The sequence below is a fragment of the Castor canadensis genome, chromosome 4 (assembly GCF_047511655.1).
Source record: "Castor canadensis chromosome 4, mCasCan1.hap1v2, whole genome shotgun sequence".
In the NCBI taxonomy this organism is placed as follows: Eukaryota; Metazoa; Chordata; class Mammalia; order Rodentia; family Castoridae; genus Castor; species Castor canadensis.
Genome location: NC_133389.1, coordinates 50,425,969 through 50,443,981, shown reverse-complemented (window position 1 = coordinate 50,443,981; position 18,013 = coordinate 50,425,969). Strand labels below are relative to the sequence as shown.

General features: G+C 37.7%; 1 protein-coding gene across 2 annotated transcripts in view; it reads left to right on the top strand.

Annotated features, from left to right (window-relative positions):
- Positions 1 to 1,147: 1,147 nt before the first annotated feature.
- Rock1 (Rho associated coiled-coil containing protein kinase 1) overlaps positions 1,148 to 18,013 on the top strand; it is a 123,859-nt gene continuing 106,993 nt past the window's right edge. For both annotated transcript variants that reach the window (XM_020169080.2, XM_020169079.2), the window contains exon 1: positions 1,148 to 1,281. In XM_020169080.2, coding sequence (XP_020024669.2) covers positions 1,189 to 1,281 — 93 coding nt within the window. In that variant the 5' untranslated portion in view covers positions 1,148 to 1,188. The remainder of the gene's footprint in view (positions 1,282 to 18,013) is intronic.

Sequence of the window (18,013 nt, the reverse complement as noted above, 5' to 3'; positions counted from 1 at the left end):
TCCATAGCTCCCCAGAGACGAGGCTACCCCGGCCAGGACCGAACCGTCCGCCACACCCCGTAAGCTCCGCCCTCCCGCCAGGCCCTGGGAGCACCGTCCCGCCCCGCCCCGCCCCGCCCCGCCTCGCCTCGCCCCGCCTCACCCGACACGACCCGGACGGCCCCGCCCTGAGAGGCGGCAGCGTGCGCGCGCGTGTGCGCGTGCGCGTGTGGCCGGGCTGGTTCCCTTTCCGAACGTCCGCGCTCCGCATGCGCAGTCGGCGCCGGCGGTCTCCGTTTGTTTGAACAGGAAGGCGGACATATTAGTCCCTCTCGGCCCCCCTCGCCCCACCCCCCCCAGGCATTCGCCGTCGCGACTCGCCCTTTCTCAGCCGGGACTACAGCCCCTCCCAGAAGCTTCCCCGCTCCATCAGCAAGTCCCCGGGACCCGACTATCGTCTTCCTCACCGGTGGCTCACCCAAGCCGGTCCTCTCCTAAGTCTCCATCGGGCTCCGACCTCGCCCTGCCCCGCCGGACACCGCGGCAAGCAAACCCAGCAGCTACCGAACAAAATGGGAGAGTGAGCCTGCCCCGCAAGGAACAGCTCTTGACCCGGACGGATCGGTGCGTGGGACAGGACCAGGTGGAGCCGGGGATGCGGGACTAGACTGCCTCCAGCGCCTCTGAGCGGAGCGGGCCCGGCCGGTGGCCCCGGCGGCGGCGGCGGCGGCAGCTGGCGCAGCTCCTCACCCGCCCTTTGCTTTCGCCTTTCCTCTTCTCCCTCCCCGGCTGCCCCGAGGGAGTCTCCACCCTGCTCGCTGCGCGTTCTCTCCCCCCGCCGGCCCATCCCGGGACGCGGACCCCTCCATGGCCAGGGCAGCCGGGGCCCGCTAGGCTGAAGCGCCTCGCCGGAACGACGGACGAGGTTGCTGGCGACGGCGCTGTCGGCTGTCGCGAAGGGCTGCCGGGTGGGATGCCACTTTGGGCATCCGGGCGGCTGTGGGTCGCTGTCGTCCCCAGCCCGGGGTCTGGAGAGCCGAGGTTACCTCACTGAAGGGGGGAGGAGGGGACCCGGGTGCACCTGGTGACCCTGAGGTTCCGGCTCCTCCGCCCGGCTGCTGCGAACCCAGCGCAGAGGAAGTTGGTTGAAATTGCTTTTCCGCTGCCGGTGCTGGGACCGAGGGTATTGTCATATTCAGTAGCAGCAACATGTCGACGGGGGACAGTTTTGAGACTCGGTTTGAAAAAATCGACAACCTGCTGCGGGATCCCAAATCGGAAGTGAATTCGGACTGTTTGCTGGTGAGTGGCGCCCCTCCCCAGTCCCCCAACCCGTTCCCCTTTTGCTTGTATGGTGTTCTGCGTGTCCTGCCTTCCGCTTGCAAAAGGAAAGCCTCAGGTGTGCTTAATCATCTTGGAGATCGCCAGATCTCTACTTCCCGAAGAATCTCGGAGTGCCACTAAACATCTCATGGTTTGACCCTCTTTTAAACCCTCTTGAATGCCTCTGTAGTAACTGCTCAGAACTTGTTCTGACCGAGCTTAGCAGCCCCCTCCCCCCACCAAAAGCTACTTATAAACGAACTGCTTGCTGTCAGTTAGTTACTACTACGTAGGTAGTTTGTTGAACGGCGATCTTAGGAGTATTACTCTTCCAGATCAGTTTGACAGTAATACTGGAAAGGTTGCTTTCTATCCACAGAGATTTTCAGCTCCTGGGGGGTTAGTTTTTGGACTTGGAAGTGACAGTGGAAAGTAGATATTGAGGAAGTGATTGATGACATAAAATGTCATAGGTGTCTTGAGGCTGAAGGAACTTCTTGTTGAATTAAGTGTAAAAAGCCCAGTATAACTGATACATAGGTCATCACAATGTTCACGTCTTTCACAATATTGTTGGTTGCAGAAGTGCCACAGATGTTGCAGCTGCTTTTTACTACTATAAAAATATTCTAAAAAAGTTCTTATAACATGAAAAGTTGAAATTCTATTTTTAAAAGTCCTTCACTGGTTGATGACATAGTACAACTATCAGTAATAATTGGAGTTTGAGCCTCCTAGTACTAATAGTTAGAAATTGTTTGTAAGCGAGTTTCTTCTTTCGCTTTGCTAACAATTAAAAGCCATGTAATAATACTATTTTAGTCCAAACAAATCCACATAATCTCTGAAGTTTCAGAGAGCATGTGTATGGACAAGATTTTATAGTGCCTTCAGTGATTTAATGCTGGATATGTACAGTTTTGGGAATTAAGAGAATAGAATAATGCCATTCAGAGAAATACCATTTAAAACTCTGATTTTGAAAATATTCTAGATTGTTTAAAGTCAACATGCATGTCATGTACTCTGAATACCTTTATGCATTTTCCGTGTGTAAAGTTTCTGTCTAGAGCTTTCAGAATTATTCTAAGCATCCTTGACTATGAAGTCAGTGTTGTGAGTAGTGTGTTTGAAATACCTCACCCACGTTATCAATGCTTTTCATATTGAGAAACAGTGAAGAAGATTGATGCTTAATAAATGTTAAATATTTTATTGAATGATAGAAATAGAAGGAATTAGAACACATCTTTAGTGTGTTCTGTGTCTAATTCATCTGTTTTCCAGTTTCCATGTAACTTAGATTTATTGTTGATTTTGCAGTGCTAAAACCTAGGGCCTTGTACATGCTAGGAAGGCACTTTCCTACTGAGTTATACTTCTAACTCTGTTTTGCTTTTTGGTTCCCTTATTTCATGAAGTGGTGTTACAGGGGGGATTTGTAGCTTTTTTGTTTTTTCCTTATTGTCTTCTCCCCTCTTGGTATAGCTTCATTGGGTGGGAATCTCACAGATAGAGATGTGACAGATAAAAGGAAATATAAGTTATGAACTCTTTGAGAGGCCAATATATTTAGGAAAACGAATTAATTTCATGTACAAACACAGAAACAAAGCAAAACAGTTCATATATTGAATTCCAAATGATATGTTTTATATATATATATAGATATATATATATATATATCTATATATATGTATCTTTGTATATCATGTATCACACACACACACACACACACACACACACCCCTTGGAAATTGAAGGGAACAAATTACTGCTAGTTGAGAGCAAGCCAATGCATGCTTTATGATGGATGGATGGATGGATAGGGTAGAGAGTTTTCAGGAGTTGAGGAGAACGTAACTAGAGGATGGAGACATGACCACTATGACATGTTTAAGGGAAACAAGAAGATGAAGTTGGAAGGATAGATTGGGGTTAGATCTGGAGGATTTGAGTGCTAGACTAAGGAGTTTAGGACTGTCACATATGAATGAAGGTGAATCTGGTAGTTGTGTGTAAAATGTGTTAGTGCAGGAAAAAAAGACTGGGAGAGATTGGGAATTTTTAAATTACCATAATAGTTAAGAAATGATTGAAACTCAAAATTGGAACATGAAAATGAGGAAGGAAGAATTGATAGAACTTGATTGGCAGGGTTTAGAAAAAGGGGGAACCAAAGAGAGGCAATCAGCAGATGACTAAAAATGTTGAGCTTGGATTATAGGAAGAATGGTGAAAATAGCAGTCAGGTTTGGAAATTGCTTGGAAAGAACTGGTCTACTGATTAATTCAATTTTTCATTTGTCGAGTTTGTGGGGATAGTGGGACAGCTATGAAGAAATAATCTGTAGACTATTGGAGATGTGAAGCTAATTAAAGATAATGATTTGGAAATCATTTGCACGGAGGTACACGTTGGAACTGATAGGGTGATAAAGGGAGGAACCTAGAGGGAGCACCAAAGGTAAAAGGTGCAGGTTGAACAAAGAGGAAAGGTCAAAGAAGTAAGCGACCAAGGTCTTCAGAGTTAGGATGACTTACGGAGCCCAAAAGCTTTTAAATGAACATTTTGAAAAAACACTAGTCAGTGGATAGATTTGATTACTTTCCTTCCTTGTAACCTTGCAGTCCTGGTTCTTGTTTCTGTGTAGTTCCATAACTATTTATTGATAGCTGTTATTGAAATTTTATTACCATATCACTAACTTTATCAAGTATAAAGATTGTATTTTTTTGGAGACAAAAATCCCTTTTCCAGTTTTGTAATGTCTAACATGAATTATCTTCGTATAATATTTTGTTTATCACCTAGCATTCATTCATTCACTTATTTTGCCATTCAGAATGACCCATAAGGTCACTTTGTTTTTTTTTCTTATTTTTTTTTTGGAGTGAGTCTATTCTTAATGTCCCCTGTTAGGACTTTGGACCACTCTTGTAGGTTTAATAACCTCTTTCACCTTGGTTGCCTTTTCTCTAAATTATTTTTACCTTTATTGATTTATTTAATAATTATTGAGTATGTGTTATGTACTATGCGCAATACTCCAGTTCTAGTTTTTTTGTAATTTCGATAAGATAAAATTATTTTTCACTTCTTTTACTACATCTACTTTTCAGTAACAGAAATTTCCGAAACTTTTGGTTTTAGAACAGTTTGCTGGCAAATGTCTTTTTAAACCTAACTTTGCTCACAAACACTGGGTCTGAAGTTTGAACTCAGGCTTCATGCTTGCAAAGCAGGTGCTCTCCCACTTAAGCCACATCTCCAGTGCATTTTGCTCTTTATTTTGGAGATGGGGTCTCAAACTATTTGCCTAGGCTGGCCTCGAACTGTGATCCTCCTGATCTCAGCCTTCCAAGTAGCTAGGATTACAGGCATGTGCTACCAGCTCTTGGCACAAGCACCTTTTTTGTTGGGATAGTAATGATTAATGTTATAAAATAATGCAGTTATAGAATAATGTAGCTGGAAAATCCCTGGTAAGTGTCTGTCTAATCTTGTCTTGAAAAGATTGACCTTTTAAGATTACTTGTAGCTGGTGGAAATATGATTGGTAGGTGAACCTTTTGCGCCATTCTCCCAAGTACCTGGGACTAGAGGAGCATGCCCTGCTTAGACCTGACTGTTTTCATGTTAGTATATTGTGAGAATGGAAAAACAAATTAAACTCTTGGCAGTACTGGGATTTTGAACTCAGAGCCTCATACTTACTAGGCAGGTGCTCTTCCACCTGAGTCATTCCACCAGCCCAAATTAGACTCTTAATTCACTTATTCACAGTAAAGCGTTATGTAGGGGCTAAACTTGGATTCAAATATAGGCTTTGGCACATGCATGTGCTGAAGGATTTTAGATGAGCTATTTTAATCTCTCAAAGTTTGTTTGATCTTGGCAGGAAAATAGGGGAGTTATATTGTTAGATGTTGTAAGAATTAAATAACATTGGCAAAACAATTACAGCATATGGTGTTTAGTAAGCATTTGGTAATTGGTGACCATTATTGTCATATTTGTAGTATTACTGATACATTGTTTTCTATAGGTGCAGAGTAACTTACTTTGATACTTCAAGGCATACCCATCAATTCATAATCCAGATGTGCTTTATTGAAGTACCCAAGTCAATTATAACTGAAAATGCAGACATTTAGATGGATTCAGTAGGATGGGGAGGGGTTTTTGGAGACCAGTTTTTCATTTATAACATACCTACTTTGTGCCAAGGGTTTGGATTGATACAGAAAGCAACTGGGAGCTAATGTGTTAAGATTTAGTTGTCATGTTCTCTTTCTGTGTGTGTCTTAATACTTTCAGTGTGTGTTCTGTAAACAGGCCCTTTTGCACTACAGGCACCCAGTGGGTGTTTAGAGAGGTGGCTCAGATATGAGTTGGGTCATTCATTAATCTCAAGGCAAAAATGTTTTTATCCAGAAGGAACTGTGTATAAAATTTATAAATTCTCAGTTTTAGATTAGACTTTGTATAACCTCACAACATAGTTTTATCTCATTTATAAGTTTTGGTTTTACGGATATTTAGTGAAAACTACAGATTCTATTGTGAATAACAGAAATGCCCACATATCGGAAAATATTATGTGTAGAGTTCTGCTAAAAATAATGCAATAGTTCCACTTTCCCATTTCCAGCAGAAAGGAAGTCCACAGCATAGCTATTGCACATCATGCGTATAAGAATATGTACACTTAGTACTGCAACTCACAATGGGAAATACGTATTTTTTAAGATCTGCTACTAGCATCATGTAGTGAAAGAACTTTGCACTGGAAATTCAAAGCATTTCTGAAGCCTTGCTTTGCTATTCGCTCTCTGACAAAATAAGTTTTTTTTTTAATCTGGGCTTCAGTTTCCCCATTTGTAGAATGAAGAGTTGGGTCAGGTATTTACTGATGTCCTTTGTGTCTCTAAAAATTTCGAGTCTTCAATTAAACACTTTAAAAGTTGTCATTGTTTTATTATTTAAGAAATAGAATTTGAACGTTAACTTATGTTGGAGTAGAAATATAAGACTATGAGCCATCTTTGGTTTGTGGTGGTTTTGAAACTAGTTCCTAAACTAACTTATATTTGGCACTTATTTTAACTGTAGGGGTTTATATTTTTTGAACAGAGAAAATGGTAATTAATATACTCATTTGTATCTCCATTAAAATTGTACATTTAGTTTACTTTTGTGATGTCCCTTCCCTACCTATTTGGGATTGTGAAATACAGAGTACATTTTTATTATAGTTCCTATATAGTTGGTAGGAAGCTAGGTACTCAAGTTAAGATCTAAACTCTAATGTCTGAGAAAAGGAAGTTATCATATACTTGTGTTATATATTGAAAGATCTAACCTGTTCCCTTCTTTAATTGAGCCATATTTCCTATAACTTTTGGCAAGAAATTGAATTTTTTTCTCAGATTATTTGGAACTAATTTTGAAATGGTGGATCATGTTATCTTTTTTTTCTCTTCACAGTTATTCATTCATTCAACTAATGTTTATTTGGTGTATACTGTGTGCTGTGAACTCTGATAGGCAGTGTGCTGTTATTCATTCGTTCAACTAATGTTTATTTGGTGTATACTATACATTTTAGGTCTATACTGTGTGTTGTGAACTCTGAAAGGCAGTGGTGACACCATTGTGAGTAAAAACAAACACGGGCACTGCTTTCATGGAATTCATAACCTCAGGAAAAGGATTAATTAAATGTCTATCACCCTAAGATAGGGGTAGGGTACAGCTTAACAGGAGTAAGAGATATATGATCATGCCTTTCCTTTAAGGTTTGGGGTATATTTAAAGACTTGTGGTAAAGCGATCTAAGTGTATAATTTTCACATTTGAGTCTGTAGATTGTCAGTATCAGATTCACTTGAAGAAGTTTTCAAAAGTGGAATTTGGGCCCATGCCCAGACAAACAAAATAAGAATTTTTTGGGATGAGTCTTGGGATTCCACATGAGATATGGATTCTAGGCACAAACACTCAAGCTTGAAACTGTGGTTATAGTGGGAAAAAGCATGGATTTCTTTTGTTTTGTTTGTTTGGTAATTTTATAATGAAAAGTTTAAAACATACACAAAAGTAGGATAGTGAACCCCTATTGCACTTTTCAAAATTGTCACACTTGACTCACCCATCATTCATTTTTTCTTATGAAAATATATTAAATTCTAGATATTGTCATTTCACCCTTAACATACTTTAATAAGTATCTCTTAAGAAAAGAAACGGATATTTTCTTATATAAGCACAGTGGCCATTATCATGACTAACAAAATTAAAAGTTCGTTAGTATCATTAATTTCCAGTTTATAGTCATGTTTCCAAGTGTTTAAATAGTGCATTTAAAAAAATTAGTATATATTAATTGTACAAAGGGGTTTCACTGTGTCACATAAGCATACATTGTACTTGGATCAGACTAACTCCTTCTATTGATCTCTTTTCCCCATCCCTCCTCCCACATTTTTCAGCAGCTTTCATTGGGTTTCCTTATGCCATCTTCATATATTGACAAAATATATTTCAATATGATTTCCCCCATCATTCTCTTCTCCCCCATGTTTTATATGTATACATATGTATAGGTGTGTATATATTTTTTAGGTCTGGATTCCACATATGAGAGAAAACATGACTTTTGTCCTTCCGAACCTGGCTTATTTCACTGTAACATGATTTCCAGTTCCATCCATTTTCTTGCAAATGGTATGATTTCATTCTTTATGGCTAGATAATACTCCAGTGTGTATATATGCCATGTTTTCTTTATGCATTCATCACTTGAAGGACATGTAGCTTGGCTATTGTGCATAGTGCTGCAGTGAACATGGGTGTGCAGGTATCTGTATTGTATCCTGACTTACATTCCTTCAGATATATGCCCAAGAGTTGTATTCTGGATCATGTGATGGTTCATTTTAAACCTCCATACAGTTTCCATAGTGACTGCACTAATTTACATTCCCACCAACATTATATATTCCTTTTCCCTCTGCATCCTTACCGGCATTTGCCATCATTTGTGTTCTTGATGATACCCATTCTGACTGAAATCTCAGTGTTTTGATTTGCGTTTTCTTTACAGCTAGGAATGTTAAACATTTCTTGATCTATTTTTTGGCCATTTGTGCTTCTTTCAAGAAGCGTCTGTTCAATTCATTTGCCCATTAATTGGGTTGTTGGTTCTTTTGGCATTTAGTTTTTTGATCTCCTTGTATATTCTGGTTATTAATCCTTTGTCAGATAAATAGCTGGCAAGAGATTTTCTCACAGTCTGTGGGCTGTCTGTTCATTCTAGTAAATGTTACCCTTTGCTGTGCAGGAGCTTTTTAGATTGATGCAGTCCCACTTGTCAGTTCTTGCTTTTTTGTGCTGAGCTATTAGAGTCCTGTTCAGGAAGTTGTTTCCAGTGACTGTATCTTGCAGTGTTTTCCTATAGGAGTTTAAAAGTTTTTGGTCTTTGATCCCCTTTGATTTTAATATTAATTTAAAATTATTTAATTTTTATTATTTAATATTAATTTAAAATTAAATCCATTAATTGATTTTTGTACAGGGCAAGAGACAGGGATCTAGTTTCAGTCACATGTAGAATATCCAGTTTTCCCAGCACCATTTGTTGAAGTGGTCTTTTCTCTAATGTCTGTTTTTGGCACCTTTGTCAAAAATCAGCTGGTTGTGACTGTGTGGGCTTATTTCTGGGTCGTCTATTCTATTGGTCTATGTGTGCCAGTACCATGCTATTTTTATTACTATGGCTCTGTACTATAGTTTGAAGTCTGGTATTGTGATACCTCCAGCTTTGCTCTTTTTGCTCAGGGTTGCTTTGGCTATTTGAGGTCTTTTGTGCTTCAAGGTGAACTTTAGGATTGATTTTTCTGTTTCTGTGAAAAATGACATTGGAATTTTTATGGGGATTGCATTGAATCTATATGTTACTTTCAATAGTATAACCATTTTCACAGTTTTGATCCTGTCAATTCATGAACATGGGAGGTATTTTTATCTTCTAGTATCTTCCTGGGTTACTTTCTTCAGTGTTTTGTGTAGTTTTCATTGTAGAGGTCGTTTACCTCCTTAGTTAGACTTATTCCTAGGTATTTTGTTTTTTTAGGAGCTATTGTGAGTGGGATTATTTCCTTGATTTCTTTCTCTGCCTATTCATTGTTGTTGTTTAGAAAAGCTACTGATTTTTGTATCCTACTTTTGGTTTTTGAAAGTGTTTATGAGACCTTAGTTTTTTGGTGGGGTTTTTACGGTCTTTAGGTATAAGATCATATCATCTACAAATAGGGATAACTTGACTTTTTTCTACCCTATTCAGATCCCTTTTATTTCTTCCTCTTGCTTTACTCTTTGGGCTTGGAATTCCAGTACTGTATTGAATAGGAGTGGGTACTGAGGTTTGAACTCAGGATCTTATGCTTGCTAGGCAGTGGTGTGCCACTTCAGCCACGCCCTCAGCCCTTTTGGCTTTAGTTATTTTTCAGATAGTCTTGTGCGTTTTTTGTCCTGGACCATGATATTCCTACTTACGCGTCCTGTGTAGCTGGGATTACAGGCCTAAACCACAGCACTCGGTCCATCTTCTGTAAACAGTTGATTCATTAAAGTCTAGATCTGTACAAAGTCTGCATGCATGTTACCATTTTTAGGGTTGTGGGGGGTCTTTTAAGTGTTTTAACTATAGAGAAGTTTCATTACTTCAACTTCTCACCCCTCCCTTAATGTCTTGTTGAAGAGACTACTGGGTCAGTGATACCGTACATTATTTTACCTTCTGGATTTTTCTTTTTGCTTCATTGTTATTTAACTTGTTCCTGTACCCTTTATATTTCCTGTATAAGTTGATAGGTGTAAAATGTTGATTTAATGATTTAATCGTTTTGAAATTTTTAGTAAAATACTTCATAGACAGTGTATGTATGGTTTTATTTTTTTCACATCAAGAGGCATATGTCTGTCTGGCCCCAGCCTTAGTGATGTTAAGGTTGTTTATTTTGTTCAGGTGGCAACAGCCTTTGATAATGTTGTAAAGTTATTATTAGCTTTCACTTAATGATTCTATCCATTGAGATTTTTAGCTGAATAGACATTTATTTTATTGGGGATAACAAAGTAATTCCTTTCACATTTATTAGCTAATTCTTCTGCAGAAAGAACTTTGACTCACCATCCAGGACTGTTTACCTTGAAATGCAGTTCATTATATGTAGGATCAGTGCTTCATTTTTAATTGCTACTTTGCAGAGGAAGGTATTTTGGAGCCTTACTGTGATAAGACTTGGCACAATCAAACTGGGTAATTTGAGGGAAGTTTAAGAAAAGGAGTATTTGCAAAGGTATAGATAGTATTTAAGGAAACTTAGTGGGCCTAGTACAGTGCCCCTGGGACTATGGGGAAGGCTACTGCTGTCATCTCTGGGCCTAATGGGACAAGGAATGTGAGTGACTAGGGAGGGTAACTTTATGGGAGAGGGCTGACAGGTTTTAAGTATGTTGATCTGGCAGTTGGTTTAAGGGAGCCAGAAATGTCTTCTACTCTGTTCTAAAGAGCAGTGAACAAGATATAGCCAGTATTTATTTGTTTGTTGGTTTTGTTTTATATTTTTGGAATCATTGTGGAAGCATTTAGAAAACATTTTTGGTGTACTTCAGCTAATTTTGTCATCCTTGCCAATATTCTGTTTGTCCTCTATTTTTGACTAAGAGGAGCCGCCTCTTAATAGAGCTTCCTTATTTTTGCTACAATAAGATGCTCAGGCGGGTCTTGTACTTTGCTTGTCCCAGACTTGGAAATCAGGCATTTCTCCAGAAACTTTCTTTTTGACAAGGCATCATGTTCTGAATATTCATTGCTACACTGAAATTGTTTCTTGTCCCCGTTCAGTCAATACAGCTATGATATTTTTGAAAAAAAATACTTAATAATTATTAGTTCACTGACGATATCAGTCAGGCTATTTCATTTCCATTTCTTTTTAATATTTAGAAATTGATTTTTTTTATTTAATTTTACTTTTGTGTATGTACAACATTTATGTGGCTTAAAAGTGGAAACTATTAAAGATACAATCAGAAGATTTCCACCCTATTCTTTTCCTTTTCCCATTTTCTGTTTTTTAAGTTAAGGTATTCCAACATTTCTTCTTAACAAATAAAGGTAAATACATACACATATGCATACATAGGTATGTATATAAATTTACATTAATATTTCTATACTGTTCTGACACAAAAAGTAGCATATAGCAAACCCTGAAATGTAGAACTTCTTCTTTTCCTTTTTGTAGCTGGATAGTGTTCTATTTTCTGGATGTTAACTTGTTTATTCCGTCGCATATTGATGGGCATTCATGTTGTGTATATCTTTTGCCATCAGTAAGTAACATTTCATATAAGTCAGCTCGTATTTTTGCCAGGGTATCTTTGGAGTAGAGTCCTGGAAGTGACGTTGCATGGTCATAGATAACAAGTATATGTAGTTTTGCTCAGTATTGCAGTATTCTCCATCTTCTAGGATTGGTGCTCTTTTACATTTTATTTCCATTGGTAATACATAGAGTTATCTACTGTTCTCACCCACAGTATATTAGGACTTTTGAATTTTGATAGGTGAGAAATAGTATCTCAGTATAATTTTAATTTTTTTTTCTTAGTAAGGTTGAAACCCTTTCATATTTTCATGGGCCATTTGAGCTTCTGTGAACTTTCCATAGTCTTTGTCTAGTATTATTTAATCTTCTGCATTTTTAGGAGCTTTTCATATATTAGGGATCTTAGCCCTTTGTCTATGGTAAAATGCAGCTTGTTTGCCATTTGTTGTGTCTGATTTTGCTTCTGTATTATTTTTGCCACACAGAATGTTTTAAAATGTATTTAACTTATCTCTCTTTTCTTTTGTTGCTTAAATATTTTGGGTCTTAGAGAAGTTTTCCCATGTCCAGCTTATAAACAAATTCATTCATATTTTCTTCTAATGCTTCTGTTTTAGTTTTTCATTTAGATCTCTGATCCATTTGAAATTATTTTCAGATACATGTTATTTTTATCTTTTCCAAGTATCTAATGGGAGCCTTTTTATGTTGACATCCATATTATCTCCAGAGCCTTTATTTTAAAATGCCTGTCTTTATTGGTTTGAGATGCCACTTTTTAAAATATATATTATACTTGCACATATATTTGGGATTATCTCTATACTTATTGTTCATTTCCATTAATTTGTCTTGTCTGTTCAGTTCATGAAGCCAGTTATCAAGTCTTTATCTTTTCAGCTTTTACTATGTAGTAGGGCCATTCTTTACCTTCACTCTCCCATATGTATATACTATCATATTGAAGAGCATAAATTTTTGAGTTAGGGATAACTACCATTGAGCTCTGGCTTTAGAATTTACTAACCCTTAGTGCTTGAACAATTTCCTGTGATAGCAATTATCCCAGTTCTGAAAAGCTATGATGATACCTGTTTTATGCTGTTGTTGTGAGGATTAATTTATATAAGCAGAACTGTCTTGTCAAGTACCTGTCAACCTGGGAGAATTCATATATACACTGATTTCCAAGAATGTGGGTATTGTGTAGTGAAAGAAAAACTGAACTGGGAGTCAATGCCTTAAATTCTACTGTTGACTCGGAACTGTAAATTGAAAAATTATATGACCTTTGACAGATAATATCCTTTATCTGTGAACCTTGTTTTTTATTTAGGAGTATAATAAAAAATTCATTAGCTGTGAAATCATCTCCATATTAACTTATCTTTTGATAGATATTTATTTAAATTTCCAACCTTATCAACAAATTAAGTATGTTTCTATTTTTCTTTCAATGAGTACTTTAATTGTACTACATCTGTGATAGTAGGACAAAGAAAATGTCTCTCCAGTTTTTATTATCCACCCTAAAGGATTTACTCATTCCATCTTAATTCTGTTTTCTTTGCTCAGTTCTAGATCTTGTGGGCTCATAGTTAAGGAGGCAATGTGGTACATTGGCTAAGAGCATGAGTTCTGGAGTCAGACTGATTTTGAATCCCACCCAGGTCAGCCACTGGCCACTTATTCGCCTTGAGACTTTGGCCTAAGTTCTTAACAGTTTTAAAACTCAGACACATCTTCAAGTAAGATTAAGAATAGTTTCTCATAGAACTGTTAAGAATATTAAATGGAATAATGCATATAAAGTGCTTTTTGTATACTTCCTGGTATTTAGTAAATGTTAGCTGTCAATATCATCATAATTGTCATCATATATCTTCATGATTTGTCCTTGGGAAAAAGGATTTTGGGTTGGCCACGTGAATTATTATACCCCACAGGCCAGCTTTTTATTTAGTGGTGTGATCTTGGATAAGTTATCTAACTTATTTGAGCCTGATATATTTAATCTGCAAAATGAGAATCATGGTAATGATTCATAGGTTTTAATTATGAGAATTAGGTGAAATAATTTACATGCAGTGCCATAATTGCATACACTGATAGGTGTTAATAGTTACTTTTCTCCAGGCTTTAACTTTATAGTATACATTTGATGAAAGTTCCACTATAGATAATAATACTACTTGGAAACTTAGGAGGAAAGTAGAATAGGGTACTTTATTTCAAATGTTTCTTGAATTTGATCTTTGCTTTCTGTTATTGCTGCCTTACCCAAATGCAAACTTTCAACTCAACAATCTTAGCTTAGTGGTGTAACCTAGCAGCTTGCTAATATAATCCATACTGTATCTTTTTCTTAACCTTAGCACTTTTTGTCATGTGGTCTTAGCCTAGCTATGTGTTTATTTTTACTTCCACCATTTCATGCTTTATGTAGTATTTTGTCTGGTCTTTCCTACCCTTATTCTCTTATTTCCAGGGCTTACCTTTCTCTTCCCCTGAGTTCTCCCCTGTGTCTTGCTTTCCAATTTTCTCATCTTTGTGGGCTAACATAAATCACATCTGTGTTTTATACTGTTTTCTTTTTTTGAACTCCTATAATATTTATCTGATCTGTGTTTTATACTGTTTTCTTTTTTTGAACTCCTATAATATTTATCTATCTCATATAGTGTAGAACTCAGATGTAGTTGTCTTGTATGCATCTGTTTTGTGTATTAATTTTACCTCTCAAATGAGAATTTCTTTGAGGTCTAAACATAAGACCTCAAAGAAAGCATCAACTTGAATTTTTGTACACCAGAAGGAATTACAGATTTAGATAAAACTGATCTCATTAAAAGTGAAGATCCAGTTGAACTTGGGCTTCAGACACAATCAAGGCTCCTTCTGTATTCACTCCTTCTTTCTTTATGTTGGCATCATTCTCTCTTGTAGACTGGTTTTAGTCACATGTGGAAAAAAACTGCCCAGAGCACAAGCTTTCTATCTAAACAGCTTTAGCTTTGACTATTAACTTCAAATTTTTGAATTTTAGTCTAGATATCTGAAAGAAACAATTCATTGATAATGACTGAGTCAGGTGCCCACATCTTTATCAATTGTGATAAGAAGGATAGGGTCACATGAGAGCTGTGAGAATGGCCAGGCAGTTTCCAGGAAAATGAGAGCAGAGGGGCAGAGCAGACAATACTCTAGATGTTTATTATATTACTCTTTCCTCCGTCCCTCTCTTCTTTTATCTTAAATAAGTCACTTAAGCTTTCCAAAACTGCAGTTTCCTCAGTCTGTAAAAGGAAGCTAATAATAATATAATATACTTCATAGGGTGATGATGGAGATTAAATGAGATAAGCTTTCCACATTTTTCATAGCGCTATTTGAAATGTCTGAAAAGAACAATGTAACCTGATGATAAATGGCTGCCTCTCTTGGTCCCTTTCACCAGTGTTCCATGTTCATCTGGCTAGGCTCCAAGGCTTTTTCACCTGCAGAAGTTTATTCTGCCATTCCAGGTTGCTCACTGCCCTTTTGGTGTTACCCATTTGGCCACATTCCCCATCGCGTCTACAGTCCTTTTAAGTAGAAGAAGAGAAGGAAGTTATTAGCCTCACATAGTTTTTATAGTTTTAAGTATTTATTATTAAATGAAATATAATTAAATTATTACTGGAATAAAAACTGGGCTTGTTTTATAATTGTAGCATTCACCTCAATCCCTTCCTTCTTATTGAATATTTCATTCTTACAGTAGTCTTGGAGTAAGCTTTGAATTTAGTGAGTTGAAGGTGAAGGGCCCATTATCAAGGCTTTCTTTTCACCTGTATTAATTAGGAATCTTAGAGTTGCATGAAGGAGAGAAATTATAGTTCATTTATCAAGAGAAAGGGAAATGACATGCTGGACAATCCCAAACAACATACATGCACTGAAGTGGAAACAACATTAAGGAAAAACCAAGTAGTGATAGTTCATCTTTTTTGTTTTTGGTGGCCTTGGGGTTTGAATTCAGGGCCTTGTGCTTGCTGACAAGTGCTCTACCACCTGAGCCCTTTTTGCTTTAGTTATTTTTCAAATAGGGTCTTTAGTGTTTGCCTGAGCCAAGATTGTGATCCTCTTCCTTATGCCTCTCAACTCTTGTATTGTTAGGATGACAGTTGAACACCACCACACCCCACTTTATTGGTTGAGATAAGGGTCTTCCTGAGTTTTTGCCCTGGCTGGCCTTGAACTGCAGTACTCCTGATCTTGCCCCTAAAGTGAGCCACTGCAACCTTTATTCTTTATATTTTGGGAAATGGCTTGTATTTTCTGACATTAAAATAAATATTTCCAATTAGTTGCCAAAGACTGTGAATAAAATACCACCAAGGGGGGGGATGCCTTTAATGCTGCTTTGCTGTAATGTCATATAATTGTTTCGGGGGTGATAATAGCGAAGGATTTACAAATGCCAGTGCATGGATCAACCACATTAGAGTCAAATGCAGATTCTTGTGCTTTATACAGCCTTACCATATGAGAATTTGAACTGGTAGAATTTTTTTGGGCAGGGGGTAGAACCCTCTAGGGATGGAACCCAGGGCCCTGTGCATGCTATAAGTACTGTACTACGGCGCTACATCCCCAGCCCTTTGTGGTTGGGATGAGCAAAGGGATTGACCACTAAAAAATGTGAGGGAAATTTTTGGACATGGAAATAAAAGAAAAAGATATGTATTTGGTGATGGGATTAGTGGTCCTAAGATGGAGCCAAACATTTGTTATTGTAATACGGTGTTTGAATGTGAAGGATGCGCCTGTGCATGGGCTTATTTACGTAAATGTATCACTTGAGAAGGACAAATGTTGACTGAATTTTAAAGTATGATGGTTATAAAACAACTGATATTTGTTGCCACTTACTAAATTAGAGATCAGGTGAAAATCAGAATGTTGGAAACTTTTGTCTATCACCATGAGCTTAACAGTTTTCTGATCCTTAAAGACTTTTCCCATGTTAGGTTGGAAGTGGCATTATTAAATATAATTCTTCTTTATTATGTGATGAAATGTGTCAACATTTGGAAGAGGTGCATAATTCATTGAGCCAGTAATGATCAATGCACAGTATTAATTTAGTTATATAAAGGTATTTCATTGTGATGTTTACTACATGCATATAAATGTACTTTTATCAAATTCACCCCATCTACATTACTCTTTCTTTTCTACTCTCTTCCCACCTCCTTTTTAACAGTTTTTGGTGGGTTTCATTGTGCCGTTTCTATACATATATATAAAATGTACTGCTATAATAGTCACCCCACCTGCTGGTCATATCCCGGGTCTCAGTCCCCGCCCCACCTCTCAGAAGGACCAGTAAATTCTCATGTTGAAAACTGAGTGCAAAAGTTCATTAGAGTAGTTTTAGACTCCACATTGTTTCTAACCTTTAAGAAACACCACTTGTCAAGTTTGATGTAGTAACAAAGAGTTTCCATAATTATCTGAAAGGGCTATTACAATACTCTTCTTTTTCAACAATTTTCATACTTCAACCAAGACAATGTTTTACAGCAAGTTGAATGCAGAAGTAGATAGGAGAGTCCAATCTGTCTTCTGTTAAGCTGGACACTAAAAGAAATTTGTAAGAATGAAAGGTCCAATGAAAAATGTTTTGGTTTGTATATTTGTGTGTGTGCTGCTAGGGATCAAACCCAAGGCCTCATAAAAGCTAAGCAAGTGCTCCTCCATTGAGTTGTACCCTGTGCCCTGAAAAAAGTGTTAATAAAAATGTTACTCATATTAACATACAATATAGCTTTTTTAAAAAAAATGTGTCTTGGTCTGTTTGTGCTTCTATAATGAAATACATGAGACTGGATTTTTTTTTTTTTTTTTTTTTTTTTGGTGGTAGTAGGGTTTGAACTTGGTCTCACACTTGCTAGGGAGCACTCTACTACTTGAGCCATGTTCCTGTCCTTATGCTTTAGTTTTTTTCAGATAAGGTCTTGTGTTTTTGCCCAGATAGATGTGGACCGCAATTCTCCTATTTATGCCTCCCGTATAGCTGGGATGACAGGTACACAACACCCTACTCAACTTTTTTGTTGAGATGGGTCTCTCTAACTTTTTGCCTTGGCTGTTCTGGAACAGTGATCCTCCTGAGCTCTGCCTCTTGCTTGAGTAGCCGGGAGAGCCTGGCCACTGTGCCCAGCCAGATCATATTTTTTATGGTATGGCTAGTAAGTCTTCATTAGGCTTTAGGTCTCAAAGATTTTACCCTATTTTTTCCCAAAAGTTTTGTTTTTAACATTTAA